We start from the raw sequence: 15337 nt of genomic DNA on the forward strand, positions 1-15337 counted from the left end.
GGTTATTGTTACCATCTTTCTAAATTCCATATATATGCGTTAGTATACTGTATTGGTGTTTTTCCTTCTGGCTTACTTCACTCTGTATAATAGGCTCCAGTTTCATCCACCTCATTAGAACTGATTCAAATGTATTCTTTTTAATGGCTGAGTAATACTCCATTGTGTATATGTACCACAGCTTTCTTATCCATTCATCTGCTGATGGGCATCTAGGTTGCTTCCATGTCCTGGCTATTATAAACAGTGCTGCGATGAACATTGGGGTCTTTGCTTTTTTTTTTTAATTGAAGTATAGTCTATTTATAGTGTGTTAATCTCTGATAAAGTGATTAACACAGCAAAGTGATTCAGTTATACATATATCTTTCCTTCTTTCTTATATTCTTTTCCATTATGATCTACCCAGGCTATTGAACATAGTTCCCTGTTCAATTCAGTAGGGCCTTGCTGTTTACCCATTCCGTACATCAGGATTTGCATCTGCTAACCCGAATTCCCACTCCTTCCCTCCCCCACCGTCTCCCCCTTGGCAGCCACAAGTCTGTTCTCCATGTCTGTGTCCGTTTCTGTTTTGTAGATTTCACTTGTGTCATATTTTAGGTTCCACATGTAAGTGATACCACATGGCGTTTGTCTTTCTCTTTCTGACTTCACTTAGTACGACAATCCCTCTGTCCATCTGTGTTGCTGCGAATGGCATATTTCATTCCTTTTTATGGCTGAGTAACGTTCTATTGTATATATGTAGCACATCTTCTCTATCCGTTCGTCAGCTGATGGGCATCTAGGCTGCTTCCATGTCTTGGCTATTGTGAATAGTGCTGCTATGACCACAGGGGTACATGGATCTTTTTGAATTACAGTCGTCTGCACTGTTCTTAGTTTCCAGCCATTTAGATTTTCACCTACAATCTTACTGAGCTGTGATTAACTCTTGGGGTTGAAATTGGCTGTGCGTGGCCAAAGACACCACACACTTAGCTTAATAGGAATGCTTTTCCTTCGTTCATTTCTTAAGTACCAAGCACCTACATAATTGTAGTTTACTACATAGGTTAATAGAGCTCAACCTATAAAGAGAAAAAGACTAGATACTTAAATAGGAGCTTGGGTTTCTGTTGATATTATGATGCCACTTTAAAAACAGAAACTCAGAGTGTGAGTAAGGATGGGAATCTTAATATTTTTAAAGATAAAGTTACCAGAAAAGATGAAGGCCCTAAGTTTGTGTGCCAAGGTGTATCTTCGAACAAACCTGCTCTCACCCTCAGTTAAGAATTTCTTTAAAAACCAGTGAAAAGCCACTTTGAAAGATAATCTATAATAATTCAAATATAAAATCATTTCTGACATTAAAAATCAGGTTTGTGAAATTCAACATTGAAAATGCTTATAAGTGAAATATTAATATTCATAATTAAAGCATGACCTCAGATATATAACGAATGCATATAAAGAAGACTGGGAAGAATTCTACAAAATTGTTAATAATCTCAGAGTAATATCTCAGTGATAGCATTATTTATGATTATTTTCAATATTAGGCATGGTTTAGTTTTTAAAGTATTACTTTTATGATCAGAAAACTAAAAAAGACAAAGAAATTATCTGAGTTTAGTTAAATAGAGTAAACAAAATCAACCTTTTATGGAATTACTGATGAGACATGAAGACACTGAAAATTGTTGATTTGTTGTTTTAAGGCGGCAGCTGAATTTGTTCACAACGATTTGCTGGTTTTAACTCATTTCAGAGGTAATTTCCGTAATGGATCAACATTCTGGAATATTTTTTTAAGTTGACTACCTTTAGCTAGGTGTGGCCATCTGCAAACAAGCAAAGTTTTGCATTTATAAGCAAAGGAAGTGCATATGTGAAAAGACTTTGAAAAATATAAAGCAATACACAAAGGCAAGCACTATATAATCAGCTCTTTGTGTAAATTGTGTTTTTTATTGACAGGGATCATTATCAGTGTGTACAGAAGCAAAGACTTCCCTGTGGGGTGTAGCTGTGGCCTGTTTGCAGAAGCCATGTACTTGAGTGTGACTGTGCTTCTCGGACTCCCAGTTTGCTTTTGCAAACAGTCCAGGATGAAACTGAGGAAGCTGCAGTCTGGAAGCTGGCTCAGGCCAGGCATCTTCGACCTAATAGGTGTTTACTGAGAAGCTTAACAGCAAGTTACTGTGCTGTGGGGATACCAAGAGAAAGAACAATTCCTGATTGCTGCGTTGCATATAGTTCACATGTATTTGTGAAAAGACTTACCTAATTCTCACAGCCGCCCTGTGAGACAGGTAGAGAGGCACGCCCATTTGCAGGGGAGAGTAGGTAGTTTTCTCCAAGCCGCAGAGCCAGAAGGGGCCCTCAGGTATCTCTAATCCTAACCCTGGTGCTGGGTGTCCTGGCTGCTTAGTGGATAGACAGGTCCCTCCTGCCCATCGGGAGCATTCGGTCTGTAGGAGAAACATAGGGATCCGTGAAAGGCCACGTTGACCAGGTGTTCTTACTGAGCGCAGAGTACAGGAGGGAAAAGAGGAAGGTGACCGACTTCCTCCTGGTCACACTCTGAGTCCTAAGACCAAGTTGACACTTTTGCTGGTGGTAGCCTAAAGGGAGAGACGTTCTTTCTCTTTGTCCACCTCATTTCATTTTTCTCTGTGTCTTACAGCCCTTTTCCCCTTGTTCGCCTCCTGTGAATTGCAATCTCTGGATCTGTATCTCCATGTCTGTTTTCCTGTGTGGAAGGCTGGAGCTTGGCCTTTTTTATTCCCAGTAACTGTTTCTATCTCAGTCTCCTCCGATGGATCTTCCTATGCTGTATCTTTCTTACCACGTCTCTTCCCATCACTTCTTTTCTCCTTTTCTCCTCCTTCCTGCCCTGTCTCTGCTTCACCTGTCCCTAATGCAGAAAGGAAGTGTGGTTCTCAATAAAGCAATTTTTATTTCAAAAGACTTTCATTTTCTTTATTGTGATTTTTAAAGTAGATGAGTGGATGGAGACCTCTAAGTTCCCTTTTGGCTCAGGAGCTCGATGTGAAGATGTTTCATGTGTGAATCTCAGTCGTTTTCCATTGTTTCCCCATCTATTTGCCATGAAATGATGGGACCGGATGCCATGATCTTAGTTTTTTGAATGTTGAGTTTTAAGCCAGCTTTTTCACTTTCTTCTTTCACCTTCATCAAGAGACTCTTTAGTTTTTCTTTGGTTTCTGCCATAAGGGTGGTGTGATCTGCATATCTGAGGTTATTGATATTTCTCCCAGCAATCTATTCACTTGAGTATTCTCAAAGTATTTTACAAGTAAATATGGAATTTTCAGTTTAAGGCTGGAGAAGCCAGGGAGCAGATATGGGGACAGTCATGTATCTTACTTACTGACAGTATCCAGCTTGGGATCTAAAGTACTGGGAGAGATGGGGACCAAGAAGCAGGATCAGTGGCAGAAGAAACCACTGAGAAATCCCACCACAGCCCTCCAAAACTAGAAGCTTTATTGATTCCCATTCAAGGGGTGTGATTCTGATTAGGTAAATAAGTCTTAACATCCAGTAACCCAAACCTCACTCCTGAAACCCACAAAGGAAGTATAATTAAAACCTCCGTAAATTTCTTCCCAACCCTATAGCGTGAAGTAGTTGAAATCACACTGGAACATGAATCAGGAGTCCTGCTCCTAATTTGAGTCTTGCCACTTCATAGAGTGGCAATTCTATTTACCATTTGTTCCTAAGTTTTCTTATCTATAAAGTGAAAATAATAAGCTTATCTACCTCACTGGGTTGGTTATTTTGAGAACCAACTCAGATAATACATGTAAAATGCTTTGAAAAATTATATATAAATATAAAATGGTGTTAATAATGGCATCAGAGCCCATAAACTCCACCCCATACATTTCTATTTGTGGGAAAACAATTAGGAACAATGGTTACTAATCCAAAACCACATTGTGAAAAAGAATTACTCTCTCCTTGCTTATCAAGTTTGATGGCAGAATAATCATTAAGTACATTGACCTTGAAGGCAGAAAATACTGAATTTAAATCCCAGCGCTGCTACCAGCAGTCTGACCTTAGCGATATTTTAGTTGCTTTGGGTCTCATTTTGCAGACAGACACACATACACTCACTCACTCCCTCATGCTGAGTGAGGGTAATAGATTTTTCATGACGAACAATGAGATAATGCATGCAAAATGTTGGATCCAGTACCTGGCATATTATGAGTACTCAACGAGCATTAGCTTTAAAAAGTATCACACATTTCTCGAGCATTTGCAATGTGCCAGGTGTAACGAAGGGAACAAAACAAAAAGATCCTGTTTTTTTGTTGTTTTTTTTTTTTTGTCACATCACGCAGCTTGCGGGATCATAGTTCCCCAAACAAGCACCAAGTCCTAACCACCGGACAGACAGGAAATTCCCGACGTGGTCCTATTTTGAAGAAAGAGTGTATAAATAAAAACCAACATGCGTACTACACAAATGCAAAGGCAGTTCAGAAAATGAACTTAGAAACCTGCCTAGAGACAGATTCCTTCTTGCAGGAAGAATCATTTGGCTCAAGACTTTTGAAGGGATAGTGGAAGTTTGGGTTGAAAAAAATTTCTTTTGATACTTTTTACTCAACTTTATCATTTGCTCACAGGAGTTTTTGGATCACTTGAAAAGCCAAGGCTTATGTTTATGCTTGTTGCCCTTCTGGTGATTCAACGTAAACATTTTAGTGACTTCATGAGCATGGTTTTTGAAATTGATTTTACTGGTTATTTTCTCTGCATGAAACATGTTGTTTTGTTTTCCCTTCATAGACTCCTTAAGAGCCGTACAAACGACTTGTTGATTCCCATCACTTAGAAGTATTTCATCGTTGATGCAGGTTGCTGATACCTTTAAGAAGAGATGGTAGCAAGGACTTATGACCACTGTCCCTCTCTGGGAGAGCTGGAGGTGACTGGGATAAACGGGCAGGGAGTGGAAATTGCAGTGAAGGATTTGCTGTCCCGGAGAGAATGGAAGGTTTACAGATAGCTGCAAATATGAATATACAGATAGCCTTTTATTTGCCAGATAACTTGCTACCAAATGGAAGTATCTTTCACATTTCTACCAATGTGTTGGCAGTGAACTGGGGAGTCAGAAATGTTGCCCTCAGTAGAAGAAATATCAGACTTTTCTTTGGGTTTTCTGCTTTCTTGCTGCTGCTGCTGCTGCTGCTGCTTATCGCTTCAGTCGTGTTCAACTCTGTGCAACCCTATGGACTGCAGCCTGCCACATTCCTCTGTCCCTGGGATTCTCTAGGCAGGAGTACTGGAGTGGGTTGCCATGCTGGCCTCCTGGGGATCTTCCTGACCCAGGGATCAAACCCAGGTCTCTTGTAGTGCAGGCTGCAGGCAGGCTCTTTACTGCTGAGCCATCAGGGAAGCCCACTTTTGCTTCCTTCCTGCTGCTGCTGCTAAGTCACTTCAGTCGTGTTCGACTCTGTGCGACCCCATAGACGGCAGCCCACCAGGCTCCCCTGTCCCTGGGATTCTCCAGGCAAGAACACTGGAGTGGGTTGCCATTTCCTTCTCCAATTCGGGAAAGTGAAGTCGCTCAGTCGTGTCCAACTCTTCCCAACCCCATGGACTGCAGCCTACCAGGCTCCTCCATCCATGGGATTTTCCAGGCAAGAGTACTGGAGTGGGGTGCCACTGCCTTCTCCTTACTGTTGGCTAAATCTCTCAGTTTAACTACATATAGGAAGATGTTGAAAGCTGTGTTTATTCTATATCTGCTTCTACACCAGCAACTGCGATGTTAGATAAAATTTAATTGGCATCTAACAGAAATCATCTGTTAGCTTATAAAAGTCATAGAATCATAAAGATTTGGGGGCAGGAAGAACCTAAGAGGGTTTGTAATACAGCCTCTTCAATTTCACAAATGAGCAAAATGGCCCAGGGAGGCCGGGCCCATCTCTTCCAGAGTCCTCTGTGAGGGCTTTGGTCAGCATTTTGCATGATGGTGATTTGAAGAGATCTATAGCACCTTTCGATTGCTGTAGACGTAAGTGAATTGTCTTGCTCCCCTTTGTAAGCTGAGGAAGATACAGACCAAAGTAAAACTCTGGCAAATCCCAAGAAAAGAGAAGCCGGTAGTACTCAAGTTAATGTACTGGCGCTCTGTGTTTGGTGCTGAGTGAAAACAGCTTGATTCACTCCACTCAATTCCAAGGCATCTGACCAAGAACTCTGAAATAAGGATGACGTTATCAATAACAATAACAACAGTCACCAGGACGGGATGGTATCTTGCCCCTAAGCCAAGAGACAGCACCGCAATACCACAGCAAGTCTGCGGCCCTGAGACCCCACCGCCCTGTGTGGTTTGAGAGAGGAACTGCTGGATTCAGGATTTCATGTTTCTCGGAGCGATGCTCCCCTGGAGAAAGTTGAGCAGTTGGCAGAACGTGGAAAAGCCATCTTTGGCCGGCAGAGAGACCATTTCCTTAAGAATCCTACTTGGAAGCTAGAGTGCTTCATAGACAAGCCGCGCAGGCGGACGCCACCAGCACACCCGCCCTCCCCTCCCTTCGCCTGAGAGACGCCCACCGCCCGGTTCGCGCCGGGCCACGCCCCTGGCCCAGGGCTCACCCCACCGCGCTGCTCTGTGGGTCCCGGCCCGGCGCCTTTTCCTACCTGGCTCTTTCGGGGCCTCCCCCACCCGCCGCCTGGCCCGGGGCTGGGGAGGGCAGGTGCGAGGCGGTTGGTTGGCCGCGCGGGTCCCCGCGGGAGGGGGAGGCGTCCGCAGTGACGGAACAGAAGCCGCGAGAGCCTCGGCGCTGCCCCCACGGCCTCGGCCGGGCGGCGGCCACTGGCGCGCCGCGGGTCGGGGGTGCAGCATCGGCGCGCTCAGGGCCCGGCGGGCAGTAGCTCCCGCCAGCGCCCACTCGCCGGCCGGCCGGGAACCCCGGGCAGCCTCGGGTCCAGGGCGGCGGCGGCGAGACCCCGCCCCGCCCGGCCGGCCCGCGCCTATCGCGGTCCGCGGCCTGGTCACGCGGGGAGTGGCGCCGCGAGCTCCGGGCCATCGCCCGGCGGCGGCCAGAGTCGCGGCGGGCCGGGACGGGAGCGGAGAGCGGGGGTTGAAATAGGGGCGGGCGGGCTGCGCCAGTCCCCGAGCCGCGCGCGCGGAGCCAACCGAGCCACGCCGAGGGCGCCGAGCGAGGCGGCCGAGCCCAAGCACCCATGCTGCTGCCGCTGGCCTGGGGCTCGCTCTTCTTCCCGGGGCTCTTCGGGGTCTGCACCTGGGGACTGCGGCGCGCGCGGCCCGCCTGGACCCACCACGACTGCGTGATGATCAGCACCAGGTACGGGGCGAGCCCGCGTCGCCGCCGGGCTATCCGCCCCGGCCGCGCCCGCCCCGCGCCGAGCCCAGGGCGGAAAAGGGGGGCGACAGGAAGCGAGGGGGCTGCCTCCCGGGTCCTCGCCCCTCCGCGGTGCCGGCCAGAGCGCTCCGAGGACCCTGTGCGTCCTGCCCCGGAGGGACGGAGGAAGACGGAGGTGTCTGGAGGCGGTTGCCGGGGAGGGGTGGGGGTGGCCAGAAGCGGGGGTCGGCTGCCCGCGCTGATGACCCGGCCTCCGACATCTACCAATGGCTTTGAGGGTCGGGAGCGGGGTGGCGGCCCTCGCTGCCCCGGCAGCCTGGGGAAAGTCAGTTTGCAGGGTTCTGGCTTCATGCTGTCCGTGAGACTGGATTGAGGGCGCTCTTCACCACCTCACCCCACCCCGTTTCTCTTTTCTGCCGCACGTTAGGCTGGTTTCATCAGTGCAGGCTGTGTTGGCCACCGGGTCTGGGATCATCGTCATCCGCTCCTGCAGCGACGTGATCACCGACAGGTAACATCTGATGCGGATGCCGATTGAAAGCTACACAAATCACAGCGCCAAACTCTTTCGAGGTTTCCACAGTTGAGTGGCTCACAGGCACTGGTTCTTTATCAGCGTAAGCCAGCAGACAGCTGATTAATGGGTGAAACTTGGGCACCATAATTAGTTCCCTCCTCTCCTCACCTTCTTCAGCATCGCCAGCTTATAAATAAATGCTAGAGAATGCCATTTAGAGACTTGAGTCTCATTTAAGGTGTATTAGAGGACAGTGTGGTCTACCGACCCAAGTTCTTTATGCGATTGATACATGTGAAAATTACAAGTGAAAGTAAGGCTTTTGATGCTTTTAAATGACCTCCCTGGGGTTCTGCTTTGGACTCCAGAGCCAAGGTATGTCCAGGGTGGTTAGCAGAGCCCTCCTAAGGAAAGGAACAAAACACCTCATCCCTTTCCTTACAAATGCTGCTTTCCTCTTTTCTCTGAAAGATGAAGGTGATGAAGAGTTTTCTGGAGCTTTTGGAAAACTGACTCCTGTGTGTGTTAGAGCTCAGTCCAGGGCTGGGGCAGCAAATGTGCATCTGGTAAAACATATCATAAAGACCTGGACTTTACTTTGTATAGTGTTTACACCTGTGCAGTGGTGGTTCCCACCATCTCACCTCCCACTTTTAAAGCCATCCTTTTCATTTGTCTTCTCAGAATCACTCTTTCTTCCTCACAGATAAATTGAAGAGCGGCTGTCAAATGTGCGGGGAAAGTTAATAGCCTGTCCTGATTCCTTTCTCATGGTGACTTGCTTAATGCCCTGCTTTTTACCTGTTTGGACTGGAATGGCAGGGGAGCCTGAGTGGGGCATCTAACTCACTGTGGCCTGCAGATTCCATGCCCGGATCTTACTTGGGATTTGTCCTGCCATCGTGATGTTTGTGCTTTTCTTCTTTTGCCTCTTTTTAGACAAGACCACAGCTATTGGCAACACACTGTAGATGCTGAGAGAAGACAGGTCAAGTGACTGACTGCATACATCTAAGGCTAATAGCTTTTGCTTGGCTGGATTCAATATGTATTTTAATTGAGCATTTTCTGATGGTGGAACAAGCTCCCTCACTCTAGTCTGTCAGGTCAAACTTGACACGCGCCTCATTTGCAGAGATAAAGGCAGATGCAGCCCCACAGCACTCCTGGGCAAGCTGCAGAGAGCTGCTACACATTTCAGAAAAGAGGTCTGCACACGATTACCTTTCAGTTCTTTAGCCCTGTGTCTCAGGAGCTTGGGCATCTGAGTTTGGCTTTCAGGGTCCTTCTTTTGTGTAACTTTATGCCTTAGATTCATTCTCTGCTTGCAGAATGGAGACAGACACCATCTTCACCTTACGTGGATGTACAAAGATGCTCTAAAGGCACCTAGATCATCTGGGGGCAGGGAAAAAGCCTTCAGGACTCATAGTCTGTTCATCCAAATATTGTTCTATCCTATGCCCTTGAACTTTAGGCCTTCATATAGAATGTCTGTAGGTAGGAGGAGGTGTCTATGAATCTTCCCAAATTATATGCAGAATGTGGTGTGGGGCCAGGGCTTTCATCATCATCTTAAAGAGATCCAGATCCTTAAAAGGGCTGAGAGTCACAACTCTAGGCAATTTCTCTATTTAAGCACTTACTTTGTTTGTTTGTTTGTTTTGGCCATACTGTGAGGCTTGCTAGATCTTAGTTCCCTGACCAGTGATCTGCCAGCAGTGACAGCGTAGAGTCCTAAACGCAGGACCAACAGGGAATTCCCTAAGCACTTACATTTGGACAGTACTTTTTACATTTAAAAGGACTTTCAGGCTCACCAGTGGCTCAGTGGTAAAGAATCTGCCTGCCAATGCAGGAGACACAGATTCAATCCCTGATCTGGGAAGATCCCATATGCTGCAGAGCAACGGAACCCATGCACCACACCTGTAGAGCCTGTGCTCTGGAGCCCACGTGTTGCAACTACTGAAGTCCTCTAGCCCTAGAGCCTGTGCTCCGAAACGAGAACCATTGCAAAGAGTAGCCCCTGCTCACCGCAACTGGAGAAAACCCTGCGCGGTGATGAGGACCCACCACAGCCAAAAATAAACACATATAATTTAAAAAGTAAAATAAAAGGACTCTCATCAGGAATTTCCTGGAGGTCCAGTGGTTAGGACCCCACACGTTCACTGCCAAGGGCCCAGGGTCAATCCCTGGTTGGGGAACTAAGATCCCACAAGCCACGGCGGTATGGCCAATAAATAAATAAATAAATAAAAGGACTCTCATACTTTTGACTTTCTAATCTTCACAATGACTTTATCAGGGAAGTAAGACAAGGATTATTATCTTCATTTAATAAAAGAAGTAGTTCAGGTCCAGGCTAGTGGTAGCTAAGATTATAATCTAGACTGCTTGCTAGTAAGTCTTCGGGGAATTCTTCTGACAGCCACACTTTCTCATCATACTGAATTGGTACTGTGTGCAGAATTTTAAAACCCTGGGATTCGCTCAAGGGGAGAGGTCAGTTATATTTCAGCTGAGCTTCTAGTAGCTGTTCATAGTTGTTTTAATTGGGATTGCTTCAAGAAAGCGGTGGAGACCGCAGATGGGCAGTAGGATAAATATTGCATCTTTTTTCACCTCCGTGGAACTTGGCTGTTAATTTACCTGCATGAATATTAAATTTGCCATTACTTGTTTGCCTGTTTCACAGCTTACTCATTCTTGAGTTTTGCTGTGGTAAGTGTGGAATGATTCAGGAACCGGAATGTGAATGGCACTCTATATATTCCCAATGTTCCCTATTCAGTGGATGGGCTCCTTTGGTTGAGTCACCCGGGACAAAGGTAAAGATACAGATGTGAGGCCCTTGGCACACCATGTGTAGTCTCTGGGGTTTCAAGCCCTGAACAAGCACTGCAGGCGATTCTGATGTTTGGGTAGTTTGAGCCACATAATAGTGAAATGTTTCATCTGCCAAACATGTGGGTGCACTGTCAAACTTAGCTGATTTGGTGAGTCTGTCCTTCTCCAGATAGTACATCATTTTAATTTTTTTTCACATATATTTTCTGTAGAATGGCTCTTTTGGGACCAAAATTTCCAAAATTATGTAGAGACTTCCCTTCAAATCTGCTCTGGGACAGTGATAAAACTATAATTTTGACTTAGCAAATATTGATTCAACCCCTTTGGACAAGTAAATGGGAACACTTGTCTTTTGTCCTGGGTTCTCTTTGGGTATCTGTCCGATGTAAGGTAGTCCTTGAGATCTGGGCTCGTTTCCAGACACATTTTTCTTAATGAATGACACTGAGTTCAGCTGTGCATTTATAAAGAAAATGGCCAGGGCCACTTCCCAGAAACTCCCTAGAGTGGGGTTGCAAACAGATGTTAAGAGAAACTCAACTGCTGAGTAACAAGTGGAGTATTCCAAATCAGTTTCTTGGTGGGGCGATTGAATCATTGGTAGAGGTATCTACCTCAAAGTCAGCCTGTATTGCAGTACCAGAAAATCCATTATAAATGAGTAGGCAAATAGTGATGGCAAGTCACCGAAACACAGGGTGCTGAGGGAATCCTTGCTTTCTAAGCCTTTGGCACTTAGAAGTTTGCCCCGTAAATTTAAAGAAAGGTGTTCACTCGCCCTGTCAGTTCCAGCATCTTCACTGTAAAGTATCTGGGGTCAAGACAGCTGATGAAGTACAAAGCCAAAGCAAATGTGTTTAAGTGGAGGCTGGCTGTGAGCCTTCATAGTTGATACCCATAATTACTTCCTGGACTGTGTATATGCTTTCTTTCAGGCACTGGCTTGCCCGAGAGTATGTCTGGTTTTTGATTCCCTACATGATCTATGACACCTACGCCATGTACCTCTGTGAATGGTATCGAGCCGGGGACCAGAGCAGCAAACATTCCCTCACCATTTTTCGAAACTTCCTAAGCAAAAACCGCCTCATGATCACACACCACGTGTTCATTCTGCTTGTCCTTGTGCCCATTGCCCAGGTAATGGCCTCCCGACAGCCACCAGGTCACTCTTTTCTCTTGTTGAACCGGGCACCCCGACCATCAGATTCCCCCTTTTCCTCCCCTTCGCTGCCTCACCCGCCGCCCTCCTGCCAGCTGCTGCCATAGTGTAGGGAGGAGTTACATCTGAAACTTCTGGTCCTCCTTACTGGTGATCCCCTAGCCCTCAGGGCTTCTCCAGCATTTGTCAAAGGGTCTGCCTTTAGTTCATTGAAGATAAAAACCAGGGACTTCCCTGGTGATCCAGTGGCTAAAACTCCAAACTCCCAGTACAGGGAGCCTGGGTTCGATCCCTGGTCAGGGAACTAGATCCCACATGCTGCTACTAAGACCTGGCATGGTAAAATAATAAAAAAAATTTTTTTAAGATAAAAACCAATATACAACATAAAGACTATTTAAAGAAATGAGAGTAGCTCCATCAACTGGTTATTTGCCCTAATAGTACACAGAGAGGGCTGTATACATTATTTTGATGTCACAAAAGCAGAGACTCTCAAAACAGTCTCTTAATTTCTTCCCAGATCTGCCCCCCCCAATAAAAAAACTCACCCAACAAGGAAGAGAAATGGGAATGCAGAGTGGGTAACGAGTCATTCCTGAGGACCTACTGTGTGACAGGTGCTTGGTTTAAAAACTCACAGCTTTCTAATAGTCATTAGAAATTGTTAGAAATAATTAGACATGAGTTCCCTGGTTGCTCAGCAGTAAAGTATCCGCCTGCAATGCAGGAGCCGGAGGAGACGAGCGTTTGATCCCTGGGTCGGGAAGATCCCCTGGAGGAGGAAACAGCAACCCACTCCAGTATTCTTGCCTGGAGAATCCCATGGGCAGAGGAGCCTGGTGGCTACAGTCCATGGGGTTGCAAGGAGTCAGACACGACTGAAGCAACTTAGCACACACTCAAGCAATCAGACGTGATAATTAGGGAGACTGTTAGCCCTCTATGGTAGATGAAGAAAGTGGGGCTCTGAGAGTTTCCATACCTCCCCTCGGGGGTACACTGTGCTGCTTTCCTGAAAGGATAGGAGGAGAAGCAAGAGGGCGTGATATTGACAAGCCTCTCCGATGGGACCCTAACATCAAGCTTGGGGCCTGGCACGCATTTTATGGAACTGATCTGGCTTCAGTGCCCTTGGCAGGACTAAGTGGACACCTGAAAGTAGGCTGCAGTTTCTTTTGGCTGACACTGAAATTCAGAGCAAACCCAGTGTGTGATGCGGTTGCCTCTGGACCCTGGGGATTCTGGGCACTGTGGAGGCCCCCCAGTGTGAGCTGGTTTGCACCAGCCCATTGAGTACTTCCCCCCACCCCCACAGGGTTGCTCAAGGTTACCCTTTCCAATAGCTCCAGTTAAGAACCTTCCTTCCGGTGGCTCCTCAACCTCCATTACTTATTTCCCCTTTCCTCTTTTCGTCTGCAGAAGCTCAGGGGAGAGCTTGGGGACTTCTTTGTCGGCTGCATCTTCACAGCAGAACTGAGCACTCCATTTGTATCGCTGGGCAGAATTCTGATCCAGGCATGTATGGGTGGGGTGGCAGAAATAATGCCAAGGGAACCAACTCTGCTTTTCCTTGGAGATTAGGGGTGGGAGTGGTTGGAGAAATCCCTTTAGTGCTACGAATAGTGGGGTAGGAGACCCCTGAATAGACTTAAAGGTCATTTGGTCTTCAAAGCCAATGGGGGTGAAATTGTACGTTTGATTTCACATTTGATCCAGTTCTTTATGGTGGCCAGACAGTAAAGAATCTTCCTGCAATGCAGGAGACCCAGGTTTAATCCCTGGGTGGGGAAGATCCTCTGGAGAAGAAAATGGCTACTCACTCCAGTATTCTTGCCTGGAGAATTTCACAGACAGAGGAGCCTCGTGGGCTACAGTCCATGGAATCGCACAGTCGGACATGACTGAGTGACTTTCACTTTATATATAATTTTTCCTGGTCATAAGTGTTTTTAAAATTATTTTGGTTGCACTGGGTCTTCACTGGTGCTCTCGAGTTGTTTTCCTCAGTTGCAGGGGTTGGGGCTACTCATCCTTGTGTGTGGGCTTCTCATTGTCGCTTCTCTTGTGGTGTGAGGACTCAGTAGTTGTGGCACTCGGGCGGAGTTGCCCCAAGGCATGTGGAATCTTCCCAGACCAGGGATTGAGTCCGTGTCCCCTGCATTGGCCGGCGGATTCTTAACCACTGGACCACCAGGGAAGTCCACAGATTTTCTAATCTGCTGTTTCCGGGTTCCTGTCAGCTGGGTGGCTTTCATATCACTGCTGGAAAAAAATATGGGACTGTATGCATATATCAATACGGCAGTACTTAATCATCTTTTCTACACGTGTCGGAAGAGGAGACGCTTGGCCTGTACACTGTGGGGCTCAGGCTAGTCACAACCCGAAGGTGACCTTGCTTTCTCCCTCCCTCTTCTTTTGCAGCTACAGCAGCAGCACTCCCTGCTGTACAAGGTGAACGGAATCCTCACTCTGACCACTTTCTTCATGTGTCGGATCCTCCTCTTCCCTTTCATGTACTGGTCCTACGGCCGGCAGCAGGGCCTAAGCCTGCTCCGAGTGCCCTTCCACATTCCTTTCCACTGCAATGTGGCCAATGCTTTCCTCATCGCGCCACAGATCTACTGGTTCTCTCTGCTGTGCAAAAAGGCAGCCCGGCTCTTTGATGTTCCTCCAGCCAAAAAGGACAGTTGACGGCTCCCATGAGTCAGGCAGTGGGCCGCCTCCACTCAGTATTCCCTGGACCAAATTGCAAATTGTGTCTTGGGTGGCCTCAGCCTTTTGGGTATTGTTCAGCAGATGGATTTGAGTTTTTCTAAAGGATATTCACTATCACCCCCCTCTTCTAACCTGCCCCTTTTGCAAAAGCACTTTTTCCCTTAGTAACAACTGTTGGATCCTGTCAGAGCTCCACTGGCAGTGAGGTGGTTTTAATGCAAAGCCCAAGGATCCTTCCTTGGGTCTTACCTCCAGGGCTCTGGGAGGTAGAAACAGGGGGTGTGGAGAAAGGGGTACCAAGGTGCTAAGCAGCTGGGCACCTGCCTGGTCCTAATATTGGTGGCTCTCCACCTTTCCAACCACTCAGGGCAGTATCTACACGCTGGGCCAGCAGAAGCAAGTGATGACTTGGTTCTTTACATAATTTTTTGTAATGCTGGCCTGGGAAAATCACTGTGGGTAGGTAGTTTTTTTTATTGTTTACTAAATAACCCGTTGGTCCTTTGCCTCATTCTCTCATCCATGTGCCAACATAAAATCCTGTCTACTGATCTGGCGGGGTGCAGTAGGAGGCAGGGATGGGAGCCTGAAGCACCTGAGTAGGTAGGAAGGCCCATGGGTCAGCACCTCTGCAGGCTGACTTGGAAAGACCAGTGTCAAACTTATGAGCTTGTTGTCAACGGGTAAGATACTGTTCCCTTCTTAAGC

General features: G+C 47.0%; 1 protein-coding gene and 1 long non-coding RNA gene across 4 annotated transcripts in view; one reads left to right on the forward strand and one right to left on the reverse strand.

The window, feature by feature from the left end:
- FAM57A (family with sequence similarity 57, member A) overlaps positions 1-15331 on the forward strand; it is a 26860-nt gene extending 11529 nt beyond the window's left edge. For 2 of the 3 annotated variants that reach the window (XM_010861352.1, XM_010861353.1), the window contains 3 exons: positions 11682-11886; positions 13331-13426; positions 14336-15331. In XM_010861352.1, the coding sequence (XP_010859654.1) occupies positions 11682-11886; positions 13331-13426; positions 14336-14605 (571 nt within the window). In that variant the 3' untranslated portion in view covers positions 14606-15331. Of the gene's footprint in view, positions 1-7087; positions 7356-7800; positions 7885-11681; positions 11887-13330; positions 13427-14335 lie in introns of those variants that run through there. The other variant, XM_010861351.1, reaches the window with a different exon arrangement.
- On the reverse strand, positions 799-6912 carry LOC105003911. The gene is made up of 3 exons (XR_827164.1): positions 6688-6912; positions 2272-2459; positions 799-1829 (listed from the first exon to the last, which is right to left on the reverse strand). It is a non-coding gene; the product is annotated as an uncharacterized LOC105003911 (long non-coding RNA).
- Positions 15332-15337: the final 6 nt, after the last annotated feature.

The sequence above is a fragment of the Bison bison genome, unplaced genomic scaffold (assembly GCF_000754665.1).
Source record: "Bison bison bison isolate TAMUID 2011002044 unplaced genomic scaffold, Bison_UMD1.0 scf7180017864472, whole genome shotgun sequence".
Taxonomy (NCBI): Eukaryota; Metazoa; Chordata; class Mammalia; order Artiodactyla; family Bovidae; genus Bison; species Bison bison.